This window comes from Ambystoma mexicanum, chromosome 13 (assembly GCF_040938575.1).
Source record: "Ambystoma mexicanum isolate Mex_15411 chromosome 13, UKY_AmexF1_1, whole genome shotgun sequence".
In the NCBI taxonomy this organism is placed as follows: Eukaryota; Metazoa; Chordata; class Amphibia; order Caudata; family Ambystomatidae; genus Ambystoma; species Ambystoma mexicanum.
In genome coordinates this window covers 193,338,803-193,361,452 of record NC_090938.1, presented here as the reverse complement: position 1 = coordinate 193,361,452, position 22,650 = coordinate 193,338,803, and the positions used below count along the sequence as shown (strand labels likewise).

General features: G+C 47.6%; 1 protein-coding gene across 10 annotated transcripts in view; it reads right to left on the bottom strand.

Moving 5' to 3' along the window:
* Window positions 1-22,650, bottom strand: part of PPP1R12B (protein phosphatase 1 regulatory subunit 12B) — a 1,230,188-nt gene that overhangs the window by 1,009,353 nt on the left and 198,185 nt on the right. For all 10 annotated transcript variants that reach the window (XM_069633610.1, XM_069633604.1, XM_069633603.1 and 7 more), the window contains exons 4-5: window positions 17,221-17,380; window positions 6,590-6,734 (exon numbers count right to left, since the gene is read on the bottom strand). In XM_069633610.1, the coding sequence (XP_069489711.1) occupies window positions 6,590-6,734; window positions 17,221-17,380 (305 nt within the window). The remainder of the gene's footprint in view (window positions 1-6,589; window positions 6,735-17,220; window positions 17,381-22,650) is intronic.

Sequence of the window (22,650 nt, the reverse complement as noted above, 5' to 3'; positions counted from 1 at the left end):
TCAAGCAAGGGTACTCCACAAAACTCTTACACACAAATGTGCCTCAGTTAACGCCCCCAGCTACCGCAACAAAAGCTTGAGCCTCAAAAACTACAACCAGAACTCTTCGATCCAACACAAACATGCACATACTCATCCCTCGATTCAAGAATGTAACAGGCAGCTCCAGCTTCCCCGTAGCAGCCCCCAGAAATTGGAACTCACTCCCAGTAAATATTATCAATGAGCCTTCCATCAACAAATTTAAGAAACTCCTCAAAACTTGGCTAACAAATACTAAGTTCCAGCTGCTATGCATATAAGCACTGTATGTATTGTCACTGAATACAAGACTAAATTACCATGCAACCATTAAGTCTGTATGTCTGTCGATTAGTAAGCTAGAACCATCGTCATGTTAGTTCTCTAAGTAACACATTTTTCCTACTATTTAAAGCAATAAAAATACACTAACTCAAGCCATCCTACTATGTAACCAAGTTTATCTTGCGAATTGTAAATCCTTTGTACATGTAACATTTAAGACAAAGTATACCTCTAAAATATGCTGTGATACCCAAGGGTTTAGAGCATGGGTGCACAACATACGGCCCGCGGGCCAGTTGCGGCCCGCCATGCTCTTTTGTCTGGCCCGCGAGGCACAAAACACTTTCCTAATGGAGGGCGGCCCGCAAGCAGCATCAGCCGCCCTCCATTAGGAAAGTCTTTGTTGTCTTCCGGGCTGGACAAAAACACTGGCCGTCATTGGCTCAGCACACACGCACCATGTCGCTCCTACGAGCCACGTAGTGCGTGTGTGCTGCACCAGTGGAGGGCCAGCACTACAGCTGGCGTGGTCCATAACGCTTGATGCCGGAAGGCATTTCAGCCTTGGACCACGCCAGCCGTAGTACGATTCCAGTGACTTCCAGCACGTCTACGGTAAGTGGTCTGTTTGCGCATCGGGTCTGTTTTGCTGTATGTTTGTGTGTGTATGTTGAGATGCGGGGTGGAGTGTCGGATGTGTATGAATATTTGGATTTGAATGTTTTTGGTGTGTATGTTGAGAAGTGGGGGTGTTGGGTGTGCATGAATGTTTGTTTTGGAGTGTAAGTGCGGTGTATGTTGAGATGCAGGGTCTGTATGTGTGCATGCTTGCTAGTTTGTATGCTGATTTGGGGTGTGGGGGTTGGGGTCTGTATGGGTGCATGTTTGTATGCCGATTTGGGGGGTGGGGGCTCGGGTCTGTATGGGTGCTTGTTTGAGAGTGCTGATTTGGGGTGTGGGGGCCATGGGGCATACTGTTTGGTTGAGGGGTGGGGGTGCCATGGGGCATAGTGTTTGGTTGAGGGGTGGGGGGGCCATGGGGCATAGTGTTTGGTTGGGGGTGGGAGGGGCCATGGGGCACAGTGTTTGGTTGAGGGTGCCATGGGGCATAGTGTTTGGTTGGGGGTTGAGAGAGCCATGGGGCATAGTGTTTGGTTGAGGGGTTGAGGGGGCCATGGGGCATAGTGTTTGGTTGGGGGTGAGGGGGCCATGGGGCATAGTGTTGGGTTGAGGGTGTCATGGGGCATAGTATTAGGTTGGGGATGAGGGTGCAATGGGGCATAGTGTTTGGTTGGGGGTTGGGGGAGCCATGGGGCATAGTGTTTGGTTGGGGGAGCCATGGGACATAGTGTTTGGTTGGGGCTGACTGGGCCATGGGGCATAGTGTTTGGTTGGGGGTCGAGGGAGCCATGGGGCATAGTGTCTGGTTGGGGGTCGAGGGAGCCATGGGCATAGTGTTTGGTTGGGGGTGAGGGGGCCATAGTGTTTGGTTGGGGGTGGGAGCCATGGGGCATAGTGTTTGGTTGGGGGTGAGGGGGCCGTGGGACATAGTGTTTGGTTAGGGGTGAGGGGGCCGTGGGGCATAGTGTTTGGTTGGGGGTGAGGGGGCCATGGGGCATAGTGTTGCACTCCAAGAGTGAGCCCAATAATAAAGCTAAAACAGGCACATCCTTTGCACTTTGAGGAAACCTGACTCACCGAAGGCCATCCTCCTCTTGGGCAATCCAAACAGCAAACTATTGCAGTCCAAAATAACGGAACGTCCAATCAAGGGTCAATAAAATATATCTAAGTTAATTAAACAGACGAGATACAATAACTAAATAGAAATAAATTATAACAATGGAAAATGTGTAGAACAAAATGTAAGTTTGAAATGCAAATAAAAATCGTTACCCCTCAAAAACATTCTTGTTCCAGGTGTTTAATACAAATTGGGGTTTAAAAAGCCTCCTGCCACGCCTCGCCTACCGCCCCGCCCACATTTACTTTTCGGCCCACTATAGCCCTCTTGTAAGGTACTTTCGGCCCTCTGTCAAAATCAGTTGTGCACCCCTGGTTTAGAGGTACTACAAATGCAGTTAAAAAAATAAATATGCCTGGCTACTCAGTCTACGCCATCAAATGTTCTCAGGTGGTACACCCTTATACTAAGGAGTTTTGTACAGCCTCTTTTTTAATGACACCTTTTATTGGACTTTAGAAAAAAAAACTGTCCCAACATTGACCTAAGCCACAGATACCTTGCTGTGTTAAGAGGGCAGCAAGAAAATTGTGGGTTCAAACAGGGGTGTAGCTGCTTTACAACTTTCATGTCTTCTTGCAGAGTTCTGGCCCTTTTCGTTACCCAGCGTCACTCCTGTGGAATATTTATTTGGGTGCATTGGCGAATGCCAAGTGCTACCTTGTAAAGCAAATGTAAAGTTAAATGGTGTTATGACACATTTCATAATAAAGCCTAGCATAACATTACCTAAACAGCCAGTATAAAAAACTGGCATGTCAAAAAATAAAAGGGGTGAACAAATACAAAGAAAAAAACCTTAAAAATAAGACTTTGATGATACTCCCCACATTGGAGAGGCATGAAAAGCTATATTCGTCCGAATACAATGGGGACGTGGGGGGAGATTGAGGGATTCCTGAATTCTATACAGATCCCGGTCCTGACCAGGGAGATGGCGGAGGGGTTGGAGGGTCTGGTGACCGAAGGGGAGGTGGAACACGTGATCAGTGGTATGAAGGTGGGCACCTCCCCGGGCGCGGATGGCTATTCAGTCTATTTTTTACAAAAGGTTCCGGTCAGCCCTGCCCCCCCCACTTGGTTAGAGTGTTTAACGCGGTGCTGGAGGGGGGGGTCTCTCCCGGACTCCATGATGGAGGCAATCATCGTGGTGCTCCCCAAGGAAGGCAGGGACCCCTCGGAGTGCTCCTCCTACCGCCCGATTTCTTTGTTGAATATTGACGTAAAGATCCTGGCCAAGATTATTGGGAGACGGATGGAGGGGATCCTGCCGAAACTAGTCCACGGAGACCAGGTGGGGTTCATTACGGGAAGATAGGGCTCAGATAACATTCGTAAAACCATAGATTTGTTCCACTATGCCCAGGTGTCGGACCTAGACGCGAGCGTCCTATCCCTGGACTCGGAAAAAGCGTTCGATAGGGTTGAATGGAGATTCATGGAACTCACCCTCCAGAAGATGGGCTTTGGGACACACATCAGGGATTGGGTGGCTGCGTTGTACAGGGCCTTTAAGGCCAGGGTTGAAGTGAATGGCAGATTATCAGACCCATTCCCCCTCTCACAGGGAACAAGGCAGGGATGCCCACTCTCCCCTCTAATTTAGGTCTTCACCATGGAGCCCCTGGCAATAGCAGTCAGAGCACACCCATACATCAGGGGGATCAGGAGAGGTGATGTAGAATTTAAGCTTTCCCTGTTTGCGGACGATATCCTGGCCTACCTGGTGGACCCGAGATCCTCACTCCCCTCCCCCCCCCCTCCTGTCCCTGTTGACCGCATTTGGGCGCTTCTCAGGCCTAAAGATTAATGCATCTAAATCAGTCCTGCTCCCCATGAGAATTCGGGACTCGGGCCTAGACTCCCTGGACAGGCTGGAGGGGATAACGGTTGGGAAGGCCTCTATTCGATACCTGGGTGACGTCCTAACCAGGGACCTAACCAATCTCGCCCCTGCCAACTATGATCCCGTTATGTCACAGGTCACCGCCGATCTAAGGAGATGGGGCTCTATGATTCTCTCCTGATACGGCCGCATGACGGCAGTGAAAATGAACGTACTCCCGCGCCTACTATACCTCTTTACCGCTCTCCCTACGAGCGTCCCCGACCAAACCTTTAGGGTCCTTCAGAACGCGGTGCGCGAGTTCATATGGCATGGCAGGACCCCGAGGACCGCAAAGGCCGTCCTCACCTTACCTAGGGAGGAGGGAGGGTTTGGGCTGCCTGACTTCCAACTTTACTACCGCGCCGCCCAATTACGAGTCCTCCTGGAACACATGAAAGAGGGGATGGGTACATACTGGTCGTACCTGGAGGACATGGACGCTCACCCACTTAAGGTTCGGGATCTCCTATGGGCCCCACGCAGATTTATTCCGAACAGACTCAAATCCCACCCAACATTGGGAGTTCTCTGGGCAATCTGGAGGGAAAGCCCCCAGACGGCACACCTAACATCGTGGCCGTCTCCGATGTCATCCCTATGGGGTCACCCCCTCAGACTGGGAAGCAGGGGGTTCTGCAATGCACAGTCCTGGTCTGACCCTGGGATAGAATGGGCTGGGCAACTGCCATACGAAGATTTGAGAGATGCCCTCTGGCGGGAGTCGCTCTCCATATTTGAGTACCTCCGCCTGAAGGGAGTCCTAAGTGACCAATCATGGGGCCAAAGTTTAAAAAGACAGCTGACCCCCTTTGAGAAACTACTTGACACTGCGACCTCCAGGAAGGGGGCGGTATCTGGGATGTATAAAATTCTGAACACTTGACCTGGGGAGAAGGAGGGGGTTCCGCACCTTTTGGAATGATTTGGCTGGGGAGGAGATTTCAGAGGACTCCTGGTCAAGGATATTTAAAATAGCTTTCCATGGGAACTTGTTCACAGCGGACATGAAACACAGCTTTAAGATCTTACAGGGGTGGCATAGAGATCCCGCCAAGCTGTCAAAGATGTTCACGGGTATATCCCCCGCTTGCCCAAGGGGATGTGACCAGGTAGGCACGAGGGGTCACATGTGGTGGCACTGCCCGAAAGTACAGGCATACTGGGAGAGGGTAAGGGGTTGTACCGCTGAAGTCACGGAGGAATTGAATCCCCAGAATCCCCTGACAGTGCTGCTGGGCCTCCCCCCAGAGGACACAGACATATACAGATACCCTAGAATGTGGGAAACTATGCTGCGGGCTGGGAGGGTGGCCTTGGCCCAGAAATGGAAAAGCCCGGAGACCCCCACAAAGGAGGGCTGGCTACAAAAGGTTAAAAACATTTTCTTGATGGACAAATTAACGGCAATGATGAACAATGACTTGAGCTCATTCCAGGCAAATTGGTATGGGGTGCAGCAGATTTGGGGATGGGAGGTCCACTGATCCTCCGGGAAGAACCATGGATGGAAAAGGGCGCCCACGGCCCGAGGGACGGCGGACGATATACAGCCAAACATGCAGTTAATGTTCTCGCTCTTTCCTGAGCTCCGGTCACACAAAGGTTACGTGTCTCCCCATAAAGGGGGTTCTACTGGGACCAAGTTATTTGGGGGGGGGGGGGTTTGTTTCAGGAGGGTAAGGGGGGGGGTTGGGCCTATGACTTGTACACTCTTTGAAAAAGCTTTCTGCCCGTTTGTTACATTATGAAAATGTCAATAAAGTTTTTAAAAAAATAAGACTTTGGGGCCTGATTCATGGAACGTTTTCCTATGGGATTGGACCATTATAAAACACGTCCAGGAATCAGGCCCTTTGTTAAAAGATAGCAATAGTGGAGTGATAATTTAAGTAAAGTGCATTGAGGGCTTAGGTTTCAATGGGCGGGGAAAGTATAAATAAGGGTGCTAGCAACCGTCAACAAGAAAAAATGGGAAGTCTTAAATCAAACACAAATTCAAGCTGGCATGTGTTTAACTTAACCCTGCAGCTTAAACATTGCATGAAGTAGCATACCATAACGGTATACTGCAAAGCATTTCAAAGTAGGGACAAGTAAAGTGAAGATATTATAGCACAGCCAAATAGCAAAACAATGCCATAGCTCAGCATTACAGATACATGTAAACCACAACAGACTCCTAGCCTCCCCCAATCTGTTAAAAGATTTATTATTAAATAGCTTTGCTACTGGTCATTCATAGGCCATTGGCCTATAGCACCTACATCAGTTATCCCCATTCAGGGTAAGGGGTGGGGAAAGGGATAGAGAGAACTTTCTCATACACAGCCAGCAAGCAATGGTAAAAAGTCTGAGTAGTTCACAAGGCATGGAGCCTAATTTTCTCAGAACAACGACACATGTACAATATGATTTGTACTCCAGAAGTTACAGCTTCTAGTTCTTCACCCTTAACTCAGAGAGAAGTATCCCATTATTAGAACAGTTGTCTACATAAAGCATCAATTAAATACAAATCCCTTACTTTGTGCATTTGGCCAAGACGATATTTTCTTTAATAGTCAGAATATTTGCCATGAAAACATACATGGCAGAATTTCACTGGTCCAACTATTATGTGCTGCTTCAGCCTTTTAAAAATATGAACTAACCAGCTTGCTCCTAATTTCCATATTGCAAAGCTCCTCAGCCAGGATGGTGCAGGCATCTTTAATGCCCCAGTACGCAGCAGCATGGAGAGGAGTCCAACCATCCACATCCTGTACATTCAAGTTGTAGCCAGCCTGGATTAAGAGCCTGAAAAGGGAAAGCAGGAAAAGGTCAGACTTCGATCTAAAGCACACGCCACATCACCAGGATTTGGTTACAAAGTGCTCATCTATGTATTGAGGTTTCTAAACCACCCCCCTCAGGCTGCTTCATGCATCATTGTATATAAACTGAGAAAGTGGAGGCGGGGGGGGGTGGAGGGGTGGAGTGGGCGGGATGTGGCCGGTCTTACCCTCACTGTATTTTCAGTGTGGGTCTTTATTACGCAGTTAAAGCACAGTGTGAGGAAGAGGCATGCAGGAAGGGGAGAGTGCAGGTAGAGCAACACAGAGGGCAAAGTGAAGATGGGGAAAGCTGGGGTGAAAGGAGTGCTACTGGGGGAAAAGACAGGACCCCTCTTTCCAAAGGACTGGTGAACGGTAGGCATCAGAGGGGACACCCCCCCCACCCCAATGAAATTACAGGAGAAACTTCGAAACAGTAGCACTCGGTGTAGCCAAGACCAACGCAGTAAACAATTGCATGGCAATGACATGGAACTGGAATGTGATACAAGGGTGGAGGGATACAATAGAGGAAAGACTAGGGGTGATATAGGACAGCAAATCAGCATTGTGGCAGTGAAAAGAAACCCGGCCAGACAATGAGTTTGGGAAAAAGTGAGAAGGACACATGAACTCCAATCTTATTCTTCCTCCATAATGGCTGCACTCCTCATTTCCTCGGTCTCTCCAAAATGGGCAATTTGACCCGCAGAGCACAGTGCATTGCCACACGCAAATCCATACTTGTCCTAGGCAGATGGCAGTTCTCTAAGGAAAAGGTAATCAGCATTTGGGACAGAACCTTCTTCCAGGTTGCTGAGGTGCAGCCTAATCTATATTAGAGTATTTCAAAAAAAGGTAGCAGGTGCTCCTCTCACCCGCTACCTCTCCTCTCAAGGAACATGGCATGATTGATAACCTGTTCTGAGATGAGTTTGCAGCACACGCTTTTTGCTCACTGTACCTTTCACAGATGGGGAAAAATATCTATTTGCATATCAGTCTTTGTCCCGCCCACATGGGCAGTCCAGCACCGAAATGCTATGGCAATTCCACTGAGTTACCTGGGGGCAACTAGACGTGAACTCCCTGCTCACTGTGCTCAGAGAGGCACAGCTTCACCTCACTGATGAGGCCCAACAAGGCTGAAACACGCGTACGGGGTTGCTGTTGGTACTCTTGTTCAGAAGGGAATTGCCATAGCATGTTGGTGCTGGACTGCCCATGTGGGCGGGACAAAGACTGATATGCAAATGGATATTTTTCCCCCCCATCTGTGAAAGTTACAGTGACCAAAAAGTGTGTGCGGCAAACTCATCTCAGAGCATGTTATCATACCTTGTTCTGTCTGGAGAGGACCACCTGCTACCATTTTTTTGACAATCTATATTCGACATCTGAAGGGCTAGCCTTGGGCCACACAGTTGAGCCTCTAACAGACAAGGTGCTTTGTTGACATCTGGGACTGTTGGAAATGCCTGGCTACAGCAGGTCCCAAAATCCCCTTGTTTTGCTCCAGAAGCGTGCATTGGTTGTTCAAGAGGACAGCAAAAGAAAATAGTTACTGAGGGTGGCATTTGTGACTGTAGGATAGGGCAGCACATGTGGTGGACGAAGACAACGTTACCAACCAATGATACAATCAACCTAAATATATATGGGCAACGCTTTCCTAAATGATTTGAATGATAGGACCGCTGCTTTACAGTTTTCTGTCTTTAAGATGACCATGTTCTCGCTGGGACCCTCAAAAGATTCTCCGGCCTGATGCCTTTCAAACATTAAAAATGGTACCATGTCGAAGGACACTGCATACAACAGTAACAAATTGAGAGCTGGGTGCAGTCCACGTTTAATCATACCACCAGTTCCCCACTCATTGTCAAGCAGCGCACACATACCCATATTTACATTCTTAATGACCAAAAAAAACTCATCTTTGACCTGGCATCACTCATGTGGAAGCTTTTGTATGGCACTCTAAACAAGTAGAAGGAAGGTAGCAGAGGACTGCATTTAAAAGACGGCTGGAGAAAACTATTTTGAAACGTGCGGGTGGTGGTTTATATCTGAAGATTGCGCCTTCAACCTTTTGAGGGGGAGGGGACATTCTCAGTATATACAGAGCCTCAGGCATTTTCTCAGTTGCACCCTTTCCTACTTTGTACTTGAGGACCATCCCTACTCTAAACGGGACTGGGGAAATATCGTAAATTATAGCACAAAGAGTTGTCCCAACAGGCAAGTCATTTAATCTGAGACTTGCCTGACGCGACAACTCCTTGTGTTATAATGCACCCTTTCCTACCCCTGTGATAAACCAGCAGTGACGGCACAACTCTCACGTAATTCGTAGTTGGTGGGGGGGGGGGGGCTGCTAGAGAGCCCAGTCAAGATGGCTGCAGGGCGGTGAGCTCCGGAGCAGCCCTCAAATATCTGGTCTTAATCCTGAGCGACCCTTTCTGTTGTGGTCATTATTTGAGTTCCACATGGTGCATGCATGCCTGGGCGACCTGTGTGAGAAATCTGGAGTGCTCTGCGTGAGGTAGCAGCGACACTTGCATCATCGGTCTATATCGATAGAAAGGCCTCTGTGGGCGATCCAAATACTGCTACACGGATTGCCTTGCAGCTAAGACTGAGCACTGAAGAATACGCCGCCCCCCCCCCCCCCCAAGCTACTTGTGAGGAACACAGCCACGCACCACTGCTTGCATCCCAGGGCCCGGGAGAGCTAAGCAATAGACAAAGATCTGGACAAAGGAGTGTGAACTGCCGTTGGTGCTTGTACAGGCGGTGAAACTCTGCAGTGAGAGACCCGAACCGATGGAAGAGCCATCTGGGGCAGTGAAGTCCCCAAACTCCATCAGCACCCGCATAGACGCAGGCACTGGTACAGCAGGCTGTGGACGACAGCCCGATTGAAGAGAGCTGTGGGCAGTGGTGGATCACTCTACCCCCCTCTCCTCCTCCCCCTCCTGCCACCCCACCCCAGGGCTTCGGAAGGCCTCACCCGACTTGAGAAACAGTACATCCTTGGGCCCAGGTCAGGTCCTCTGTCTGGTCTGATATGTGTTGCAACAGAGGGAGCGCTTCTGGTGACACGCTGGCCGCCAGCGGGGGCTACTGCACATAATCAGTTGAGGAATACATTTGGGCCAGGAGCAGAGCTTCCAAGAATACGTGGAGCCCCGGGTCAGGGGGTGTCACCATGGGGACAAAGCGAACAGCAAAGTGAAGTATGACACACCCCGACAGACGAATACCGGTCTCCTTAAGTGAAATGATTAATTGGTAAATAGACTGAGGATGTGGGTTCAGGGAGGACTGGTGACCTGTGGGTGCAGGCTGGACCCACCGAGGGTGTGAACGGGTGGTCCAACTCCTCGTGATAACCCAGGCCAAGTCTCTTGTAATACATGGAGCAGGGAATGCTGAGGAGCAGGCTCTCCGGCAACATCGGACTGGAGTTGGCAATGCCCACATACAAGGCAGTGGATTAAGAGGTCAGGCACAAGGCTCTAAGGCACCGGAGAATGATAGAGTGAGTTGTGCGCTGCAAGGCGACAGCTGAGGGGAGGAATGAAGTGTTGCTTTGGGTCAGGATGAGATCACTGTTGAGTTCTGTGGCCGCATTGCAAAGTCGAACTGACCCGAGCCAACAACCGCTGGTATGGTGAAAAAAACGTCAGGGAAATATCAGTCGAAACTGCACTTTGATGCCTCAGCCCTGGACAGACCAACAATGCCAGTGGAGTCTTCCCTGAAGAGTGCAGTACAGCCAGCCTTATTAGACCTGGGTGGGGCACTCTGACATCAAGAATATGCTGGGGCAGGTACAAGCAAGAAGACAATCGCTGGATGGTAAAATGGATACCTTGACTTGCAAGGTAGATCACATGCAGGTTCGTCTGGATAAACCTGGATAGTCTGGATGAAGTCAAGTGTCCACGAAGGAGGATGAACCGAGTGCCGCAGGGAAGGACCTAGCTACAAGAGGGCGATTAAGGAGCAAACTGATCAACAGGATAATCTCAAGTCCCGATATTAGTATACACTTGTACTACTCAAGGAACCTTGATAGAGTGGCACAGCAGTCAGGCTTATCATAGGAGGAAGATGCGAGCTGTAGATAAGTACACTGAACCCAATTACAGTAGTTCAAAGAAACACTTACACAGATGTTATATTAAAATGTATATGTATTACATTTACAGACGAAATGTCTTAAAATACTTACATCGCTTAACCAACACACATATGATTACTTATAAATACTTTCCATAGGCCACTGCTTAGATGGTAGTTGCTTGCAGTACAATTGTTAGAGTTGGACACCGACAGGTCTACTGCATTATTGGTACGATTGCGCACTAGCGTTAAGACAAAGATATACAATAATTGTATTTAGATAGCAAAACTACATAAGATCAAATCTTTTAGGAAGGAAAAAGGTTGGTTAGTTATACGGTAGCGAAAACATCTGATTCTAAAGGCATTTAATCAGCAAATTAAAGCTTTAAAAGTCTGTTCCCCAACTCTATGCAAAAGGCAGTTCGGAGAGGGCACAAAGACTTACAAAGCAGCAGAACAGCACAAGTTCCCGTGGATAATTTCAGTCTCTAGCATAAGATGCTACAAAGTTAACGATGGAGACCATGTTAAAAGGACTTGCAAAAGGGACACAAGCCGTCACCTTGGTTCAGAGGTAGGAGTGGATACCATGGATACCTCTACTTGCAACCCAATGCTCTGGAGTGATTTATTGGTTGAAGGTAAGCAATACATTTACACCCCACAGTACCTTAGGTTTGAAGAAATGTTTGGGCAGGGTTCTCCTCTGTGTAGCAGTGACGGACCCGGTCTCTGCACTATGGGAAAGTCTCGACAGAGAGAGACGGAACCCTCAGAACATATTTCTTCAGCTTCTTTGGTCAGTCTGGTTTTGGCGCCTGGCACTCGGTGAGGAAACCTGGAGGAGTTGGATCACGTCTGGAGGTTCACCTGGAGCTCAGCAAAGATTCTGACGGATTCGGCCTTTCAAAGACATTGCACTGCAAATGGGTTGAAGTTCGCCAGGTATTCGTGGTCTGCAGCTCTGTAGAGGCACAGCACCTCAGGAGATGGCTCCTTTTGTAGTTTGTCTCACAGCTGGTGGGTCCCAGCAGCCAAAGGGAAGGAGTCATTCTCTTCAGAGATCCGGATTTTCTACTCCGAGAGTCAGGACAGCAGTGGTCGCTTCACAGTGATGCAAGCGTCTATGGTTGTCTGCAGTCATTTCAATTTCCAGTGGTAGACTTGCCTTTCACCTTAGGAACCTCACCTTTTATTCAGTTTCAGCACACTCTTCGGCAATCTGTCTCAGCAGTTAACAGAAAGGGGCGGGTGGATTTCCAATCAGGACAGCCATCCCCCCCAGTGGGCACTGGTTCCACTCAGGCAGACAAAGTTAAAAACGCCTCGCCACTTACTGCCTGCCCAGACACACTGGAGCCTAGGCAGAGAGATCCAAGGGTTCCCGCCAAATTCAAAACACACACAGACCACCCCTCCCCCCCGCCCAGTATGGTAGAAGGGCTAACAAAGAACAACCACGATAGAAATGGTGAAAAAAGAAAAAGAGCCACCATGTGAGAACATAAGTGACCATTTTGTGCACAACCAAGCATGAAGACTGCCTTCAGTAAAAATAATAGCACAATAGTTAATAAACGTCCACTGCCACCAGCCACTGCCACCAGTCTATGGGACTAAAAAGTCAGAGGAGCAGAGAGAAGGGGGGATACTAGGTACCGCTTTAGTACTCCACATAAAGCAGAATGTTCTAATCTCTCCTAGTATAATATTTAAGGAGCATTTCACTTTCCTTAAAACATATAGTCAGTAAGGCTATGGAAAGAATCTCAAAGGAGAACCCAAAGGGTCCCCAACACCACTGCCCATAAGGATCTGTGTGCTGCAAAAGTTGAGATATGGAGGAAAGTAGACTCCATAGTAAGGGTTAAACACAGAACAGAGTTGCAAAACTCAGAGCAAATAAGAATTAATTTAAAAAGGCTCCACTCATTCAGGATAGAATGAAAAAGGTCACGAAGTCCAGCAAAAAGTGCTGGGCTTTCACTAGGAGAGGGGATGAAGCATAAAATGATAAAGCTCACCAACATCTTACAGACCAAGATATAAAATGAAATGCAGTGGGCCATGGTGCATGTTACTTTAATTTAAGACCGCACCAGACTCCTTGCCAGCAATACATTACTGTTGAAAGTATCTAGAGGTTGATTCCTTTACACAAGACATTGATGGGAAGTCGGGAGGTATGGCTAACTGTAGTGGTCTGAACCACCAAGCTATCTGGTGTCCACTGAATGTCCATTGAACTGTTCCAAAGGCAATACAGACTGTCCATCCGTGCCAAGAAAAGAGCCCACATTCAGGCACGGGTTTCCGGTGCATACAACACAGCAGAACTTTTCAAGATCTGCAGGGAACTAGCCAACCCGTCTGCAGTCTCCTCCTCCCCTCTTCCTTCCCAGGCCCTCTGCAATGCACTGGCCACTCACTTCGCCACAAATACGCAAGACATCCTGAACACACGTTAGTCACCCCTCTGCCCCCAACCCATCCAGCACCACCTTACCTCCCTTGGCCCCTCACCTTCTCCTCTTCCCGTCACACCTGAAGTTACCAGCCTCATCTTCTATACCGGTTTCCCCTTGCTAATCCAGGACCACCAAGGACAACATTGGCTCTCTTGCCCCCTCACTCGCTGATTTCTACAAACACTTTTTTTGCCACTGGATCTTTCCCATCCTCCCTTGAGCACTCCCTTGTGCACCCCCTCCTGAAAAAGCCTTCAGCAGAACAGTCCTGCCAACTACCGCTCTATTACCATCACCCCCTTCCTGGGGAAGCTGCTGGAGAAGCTGGCCTTGCCTCAACTCGCACACCAAACTTGTTGGTGGTCTCCTTGTACATCAATCAGAATCCCGAGCATCCAGAGGCATGGAAACTGCTCTTTGGAGCACATACAAAGAACTGCTTGCATCTCTGGACTCAACCCTGGAGCAGACCTCATTCTACTCAATCTCTCCTCAGCCTTTGACAGTCAACCACTCCATCCTCATTCAATGGCTCCTCAGTAACCTTCGGTATCTCAAAACCGGCACTGGACTAGGTGACATCCTTCCTAACTGACCACTCGTCCCAAGTCATCCTGGGCACCTTCTCTATGTGGTGTCCCCAGGGTTCTATCGCTTGTCCCAATCTCTGCATTGGCTCACGGTGGCTGCAAGAATCAAGTTTAAGACCCTCTGCATTGTCCAAAGGGCGTTCTGGGGTCTGGGTCCTCAATACCTCCAACTCTCTCTTTGTAAATACCTTCCCACTCGAGCTCTTTGCTCCTCTTCATCCCACTCCCTCAGGGTCAGTCACTTCTCCAAGCAACAAGTTGGTGGTAGATCTCCTTCGGCTGGGCCCTCCCTCTGGAACAGCCTGCTGCCTCTCTGAAACTTGGGGAACCATCTCCAGTTCTGGAAGCACCTAAAAACCTTGCTCTTTGCTTCTGCCTTCTCCCTACCTCTCCCATGCTGATTTCCTGTCTGATACTGCAATGGTCACCTGGCTACCCTCTGATTTCGGGGCCAGGTCACTACCTGCCCAGTTGTACACCCGCACTGCCTGCCGGCAACACTTGCACTTGGGTCTGTATCCCTACAGTCCCGCTATCAGCACTTTTGGACACCTGATGTCTGCACTTACCCTAGCACCTGCCACCTGCTGGCTGCACTTCTTGTTATTGTTTTGATACCATTTACAGCACTGCCCCCTCCCCTTTCTCCTGGCACTTTTCCCCTCCCTTGCACAATCTCAATGTCACTTGGCCTAGTAAGATTGCTGTACTTGGACGCCTCATCTCATTTTCACCCAACCTCCAGTGTTATGCAGACACACAACTCTCTCAAACTTGCTGCAGACCCTCTTACATCTTCAATCATACATGATTGCCTGCCATTCAGTCCTGGTGCACTGCCAATGATCTCTGCCTCAATGCCTGTAAAACTGAGATCCTTCTCATCGGGTCCACTGCTCCCTCCTTACCTTCACTCTGGCCTTCCTCCCTGGGCTCTACCCTGCTCCTCCTTCCGAAGCCGGAAACCTTTGAGTTCTCTTCGACTCCTCCCTCTCCTTCCTCCCTTAGGCTCAGGAAATTGCCAGAAAAATGCCGCTTTCAGCTCTTGCTTCTCAAAGGAATTCTCCCTTATCTCACTTTCTCCCAGAGGCTCAATGTTACCCGAGCCCTGCTTCTCACTAGGCTTGACTATTTCAATAGCCTCCTCCTGAATCTACCTTCTTCCACTCTGCGACCCCTCCAGCTAATCCAGAAAAGGACAGAAATACTTATCCTTGGCCTTAAGCTCAGGGACCGCATATCTCCTGCCCTAAAAAGTCTTCACTGGCTCCTGGTTGCTGCACAGATTAAATTCAAATCCCTCTGCATCATCCACAAGGCTGTCTGGGCCCAGGGACCGCACTATCTTCAACTATCTTACTAAATACTCTCAGTCTAGACCTCTGCGTTCCTCTGGCACCAACTCTGTGCGTAAAGCGTTTTGCTAAACAGAGGGTAGGTGGTTGATCGCTTTCTTCAGCTGGCTCCCTCCTTTGGAACAGTCTCCCCTTCCTCTGCGCCTTGAGCAGGACTAACTTAACCTCCGAAAGCTCCTCAAGACTTTCCTCTTTACCGCTTCCTTCCCTTCCGCTCTCCTCTGCCAATCTCACTGTTGCTGCGATTGGTGTCCTGGGCCCTTATGCATCCTTGTGGCCCCTGACTTACCACACCCAATCACCCCAGCTCCCGTCTACCCTCAGCAGTTCCCTTGGCACATCCTCCGCCCTGAAGGCTCGCACTTAAACCCAACAGGTCCTGGCCATATAGCACTCACCATACCATGCACTTCATCTGTGGCCCACCCATGAGCTCGAACACCCCAGCACGTACCCCTCTGAGCTTTTCCTTGCTGCACTTGCAAGTTCTGAATAATCACAGGTATAGTAGGTTTGTCCTTTTTCCTCCACTGCTCTTTTAATTGTATGTTCTAATGTGTTCACTCCCTTGTTCCCGCCCCTTGCCCTGTGGGTACTTTGAAAGAGTATTTTACTTGCTGTATAAGCGTTTAACAAGCGAGCAATACAAAAATAAAGAGCAGGTCCAAGATGCTGCAAGATATTTGAGCTATATGTCTTCTGAACACCACAGTAGAAGGAAGGCTTTTGAAATACACCGAAATGAAAAGTAAAATAGAGCTCAAACCAAAGCAGGAGGGTCACCCCTTTGGCAGCACACTATCAGTGAAAATGTACACTTCTCAGAACTGCAGGGGTTGGAACTATATTGTAGCATATGGAAGTCATTCTTGACCGTGTGCCAATCAGAATGCAGTGTTTAACTACTGGTATTGACTGCATTCCATACATTAATTTCAGAAGCTGTCGGGTAAACAATAGAAAGCATTTCTCTGCATTCAAGAAACATTAATACAATTTTCCAGGGTGAACCGCTTACAAATACAAAAACTTTTTTTTAAAAGAAATTGTCTCAGCTGGTCAACGGAGACTATGGACGCAAAAGAATCAGAATGCATGCTCATTAACTTGAAAAGCAGAAAATGGCCAAAAATTCAGGGAAAGGCTCAAATTAGTAGTCGATGGTGAACATCTCAGATGCCGACCCATGGACTAAACAGTGCAGTTAGAGTATATGGTGTGTACTGTGTGAAAGCACAAGAATACAGCTGCAGAGGGAGCATAGCCATATATCCAGCAGCTAAGATTGGGTCCGCCTTTGCCTTCCTAACCTTTAACCCCTCTGTGTCCTCTCTCTCCATGACCAAGTGTGTCCTAGATGGAATATCCCGAGTGTATGCATACTATTTGCCAGGCTTAATATATTCTCTTGTGTAGCGCTCGTTTTTTTGCTAGACACATGCACATCTACTCAAATAAGCTTTGCCAAGCTAATCAGAAAATCATGCGCCTCATGAAGCCTGAAGCACTTCACATATATAAAAAAAAAAAAGGATATATATCCATCACTAATCTGAACTTCAAGTGAAACTGGGAAAGTTATATTAGTTATGTACGACCCTTTGCATGTTCCATGATGTAGGCCAACGTGTATCTTGTCCTTATCCCACCTATCTCCTCACACTTGCCCTTTTTACTTGGTGTACTAAATCAGCTAGCCTGTCATCAACAAAATTCAAAATGCCACATAAAAAAAATAGAATGAGCAACGACTGAAGTGTCACTGCAGCTCCCTAGAATACACCTTTCTCAGGGCATTATCAATTCCTAGTGAAGCTTTGAGAGGTCTCTGGAGGATTCCCTTTATTTTACACATGTTTTAATAGCAGATCGTAAATGATCCTTGGGAGAATGATTGAAAATGAAAGCACATGGATCTTCACCTCATGGCCTCGAGGTACCCCTTGGCAGCTGCCACATGCAAGGCTGTAGCTCCCGACCGCTTGTGTTTGACATCCTCAATCTTCCTGCTGTTTAACCACTGCCTAGCATCCTGAAGCAGTTGCTGCTCTTCTTCCTTTCGGGCCATCTGAAGATCGATTCCTACAAAAAAGTAAAACACTTGCATATCATCCTTTATCAAAAAGAGCATACAATTGGAAACAAAAGCAACTTAACAAAAGCAAACTTTCCAAATGCATGTTTACCAAAGCTGTGACTACATCCAACAAAGCCCTAGCCCAGACATTCACTGATGCCAACAAGCATGCACCAATGCACCCTGAGGAGCAAGTGGCATACAATTCAGACACAAAACGACTAGAAGAGCAGGAAGTGTGCCCCATCAAATATCCCCTTTGCATGTGCCAGTGCATAATTCCCTTACCATCTGGCTCGCTGTCACCTATGCAGTCAAGGAATTATTGTGAAGGCGCAATGCTTAGAAACTGCTTGTACATCATTTCAGGGAAACCGGTCCTCCAAACTAGCAACAAAAAACTAAAAGTAGGATAAGGGATTCAAACATGTGATGTGCAACCTGAACCCACCTTAGCTATTAGACTTTCAGATGCTTATAATTCAGCCAAGTAAATGCAAGTGAATGGTGAACTGGATCCAAAGGGGGCAAAAGTCTGGATAAGCATCAAACAGCACACTGGCAAGTAAAGCAACATGCAAGTCGTCATGTTCCCCTGGGAAATCCAAGGAAGCACAGGAACTGATTTGCAGACAAAACTATCAATTTCCAAGAAAACAACCTTCCTTGGTGCAACAAAGCGTGGCTTCCCACAGTGTACAATTAAGGGATTTTAAAAGCAACCGCCTCAAGAGTAAAGCTGAAGACCACAGCGTAGGCAAATTTAAGGTGAAAACAAAGACCAATGAGACCTTTTACATTTCAGCTTCTTTCATCAGGAGTTGCTTTCACAAATCCATGTTCCATCTAGTTGCCAAGCAGACACCCAAAACAACTTGCAACACATCGAACATTGTGCATACCTTTTCTAGCCCCACAGAAATATGCTCCATCTCCAGGCGCTGGGTTATTTTGTCCCTGGTCAAAATGCAGCCTAACCGCCATCATCTTTAATGGACTGCCTGACCTACACATAGCCTTTGCAGTGGGTTAGGATTGCTCTATGCCTCTGTTCAGTGTTTGAGGAATCTTCCCACAACTTGGAAACCGGATATCCTCCCCCTACCAAGCCCTTCTGACTCCCAGTAGTAAACCTGGTGAAGCTGGGAAGTAGGCATTTTCTGACTTCAATTAGGGTGGCTAAAAGTTAGCGTAAATGCAACTTTCAATAAGGAAAAATAAAGACTTTATATTGGTGAAATACACTCGTCTTTGCAGTGCAGGAAAACAAATCCACAACTACAGATAACTACTTTCGGATGTGGCAAGTTTTAAGCCTGTAGGTTGGGACTAAATTAGGGCCAACTAAGATATCTGGATGCCCACAGGTTAAGATGCCCTTAAGTGCAAATAAATATCTGCCAGGGAGGTCAACGCGGCACTGCACGCAAAATAGGCAAGCACTAGCAGTTACAGACGCGAACGGAAGAGCTGTAAAAATGTTTAGAAATAGTTTTTTGAAAGTCAAAGCTCACAGCTGTCCCACCTCAGGGTTTGCAACAGTGTTTAAAGATCGGAAAAAGGTGTTCCTGCACGAAAATAAAGACTTTACAGTGTAGCAGACCATGCAGGTCCTTTTACAGGGGTGTGGGGGTGACAGGACCCTTCAGTAGCACACACGGTACGCTTATGGTTCCTCAGTCTCAGCATTCTCAAATGAAGGTTTGAGTGTAGATAGTTGCTGGTAACAGTTGGACGCTGGCTCTTCCTGTTACTTACTCTCCGTCATCTGTTGCGCCCACCTTTGAGTTATGCTATGCAGGGGAAACAGCAGGTCATCCGGTAGCAGACTGATCTTGGAAGCTTTTAAAGCAGCTTAATGTGCTCTGTCAAGGGGAGGGAGCAGCAGTCACAGTGGCTGCTGGCCCATGAGAAGTCAGGAATTCTCAGATTGCAACAATGCTTAACTTGTGATCTAGGTCAGTTTGAAGCAATAGAGCTTCTGCAGTAGTCATCAGTTAGAGGTGATTAAGAAAAGCTTGGTGCAGCTCCCAGATCTAATTGGAATATTGGAAGCGAAGTGTACACTCCTCCTCCAATCACGTTACACAGTTTCAAACATGCATTTCCTTTGCTGTCAACAAATGGGCTCACCACATTCAAACGTTCCCAGGTTGGCAGACATAATGCAGATTCAGCCTTGAATCTAGACAACATATCCAAATGCTCCTGGAAACCTTTAAATAATATTTACCATTTGTGTCACTATAATCTGCAGACAACTTTTTGATTTGTTCCATACTTGTCTACAGGGAAGTGGGTGACAAAAAACCTATATTAACCGAAAATATTGGCATCCCTGTAAAGGTTGATGGATCACTCGTCTAGGCCCAGAGACGTTTTTGTAATATCCTGATGTGCATTACTAGATCACACAGCATACTCCCAGCTCAGCCTCTTCAATGAAGGCCACAGTCTTCTTGGCCCTGCCTAGTCTAGCTTCAGACCCTCCAAGGTCTATCTGGGACGACATGAAGACCAGCAGACTGAGGGCTGTTCTGCTCTCATCCTCCTCGAACTCAGCAGCCTTCGGCACGATTAACCACTTCATCCTCACAGACTCTGGCATAAAGACTTTGCAGTCAAATGGCTCGCCACTTTCCTCTGACCGATCCCAAATAGTGTCTCTGCATCCTCTCATCTGGCCCCCGCCCAGGCCCCCGGGAGCATTCCTCTGCCCCCCTCTCCAACCTCTTCCTTTTGCCCCTCCCAAAACTCATCCGCTCCCACAATCTCACCTGTTACAACTATACTGACAACAACCATATCGTCCTCAAGATTCCAAACTCCCCCCTCCTCACCCCACCAGACCTGGCATCCTGCGCCTCAAACCTTGACCTCTGGATGACAAACCATCACCTGTTTCTCAACCCCGAAAAAACGAAATCCTAATCTGCGGTAAAACGGCTCTCCTTCCCCAACCTAACCCTTGGCTGCATTCATTAGGACCCGTGCCCGGTTGTAGGTCAATTGGTCGAATATAAATGGTCGACAGGACAAATGGTCGAATTTTTGTTTTTTTCACATTTTTTTTGGGGGGTCCCCCTCCAACCCCTTTTTTTCCCCTAAACGAAAACCTAAAAAAAAAAAAAAAAATTTATCAGGTGGTTCTGATAGGTGGTGCTGGGACTATTGCCTGTCATTTTTGACAGGATCGGTAGGTGAAGGCCACCAATCACCGTGTTCTATGGTACTTGTTTGCGGAAACTATTGGGTAGGATTGATGAGGAAAGATCCTCTTCAGGATGCAGAGGTGGAAGGTGTATCATTTGGAGATCGCATTGATGTGACGGGAGAGGGTCAGGTCTGAGCTAAACGTGCATCCTAGGTTTTTCACCAAGTGATGCATTGGGCATGGGGGTGTCTAGACAAATGGTCGACCATTTGTCTAGACACCCCCATGCCCACTGCATCACTTGGTGAAAAACCTAGGATGCACGTGTAGCTCAGACCTGACCCTCTCCCGTCACATCAATGCGATCTCCAAATGATACACCTTCCACCTCTGCATCCTGAAGAGGATCTTTCCTCATCACTCCTACCCCATAGAGTTTCCGCAATCAAGTACCTTAGAACACGGTGATTGGTGGCCTTCACCTACCGATCCTGTCAAAAATGACAGGCAATAGTCCCAGCACCACCTATCAGAACCACCTCAGTAGCATAGGTCCTAGAGTACTTGCCACATACCCTTGCACCACTACTGATATGAACCTTAAACTCTGTGCCAGACTCTGCAAATTGCATGAACCCTCTATAAGATCCCTTCCCCCAATCAACATGAGGAGCAATTACCTTTCTGGCGTGAAGCCTTTGAATTTCAACGAACATACCTTTGGGTCTACCTCTCGAGTCAAGGCCACCCAGCATAAGACACCAAAACCTAAGTTAACTGACCAGTACACACTCATTCCTGTCCAGGGCACAGTCAAAACAGAGGCATTCTCCCTTAAAAGAGCACTCTTGAACGTGCGATCACTTGTTGCCCATGCCACGGACATTGCTAACCCAATCTTGGAAAGCAATTTAGACTTCCTCGCCATTACTGAGTCCTGGCTATATAATGCCGCAGGACCTTGGCTCATGCTAGCCATCCCTGATGGCTATACTATATCTAGACAAGGTAGAGATAGAGCCCGAGGCAAAGGTAATGCCATTATATCTAGAGTAAGTCTTTCACTTAGACTAGTCCCCCCACAAACTCTGCAATCTTGTGACATTCTTACGGCTAAACTCCCCCTATCCAATTCCCAGTCACTCACTATCCATCTAATCTATAGACCACCCGGTCCCCTTGGGACATTCGAGGAGGATATTGAGAATATACTAGCCACCAACATCAAAACTACTACCCAATTACTACTACTAGGTGACTTTAATCTAGGTTTCAACGACCCTGCAGACAAACCTGCACATGAAATAGCCAATATTATTACAACATTACGACTATCACAAAAAACAAACCCACCCATATCAAAGCGAGAACATTAGTTCGGGTAGCAGATTACAATTGTAATGCAACCATCACCTCCATCCTGCCGCTAGTGTGGACAGATCATTCCCTTGTGTCTTTCACACTAGCAACTACCAGTTCACCACCCATGGCCCATCAAACTGTCCCACCTTGCCCAACTAGAAACAAAAAGAGCATCATTGTGGACAAAATGATCTGGGCCATTCTCCCCATAATAAACTCACTGCCTGACAACTTAGACCCAGATACTCTGGTCCATGAATACAATAAAATTATGCTCACCACACCAGATAACATTGTACCACTGAAACTAAGACCAAGTAAACCCAAAGCCCACTTAAATAAGTGGTTCACTCCACAACTAAAGGACCTACGCCACCTAAAAAGAAAATGTGAATCCACTTGGAGAATTTGCCCATCCAACAAAAACAAAATCAGATTAGCTACTATCTCCACGCAATATAAACATTAAATCTGCCTGGCCAAACAAAATTCCTATAACGAACGGATCAACATCTCTAACTCAAGCATGAGGGAACTATTTACTATTCTAAAAGAACTAGAGTCCCCGACTCCCATATCGGACATCTGCATTAAAAATTAACCCTGGTGTTCTGATATTCAAAACACTCTAGCCAATAAAATAAAGACCCTCCAAAATAAAATAAACCTTAAAAAAAGATTCCGTAAATATACAGCACACCCCTTGTCCTAGCAACACTCCTAAGGCCCAGATCACTAGATTCTGCTTCACCAAAACTT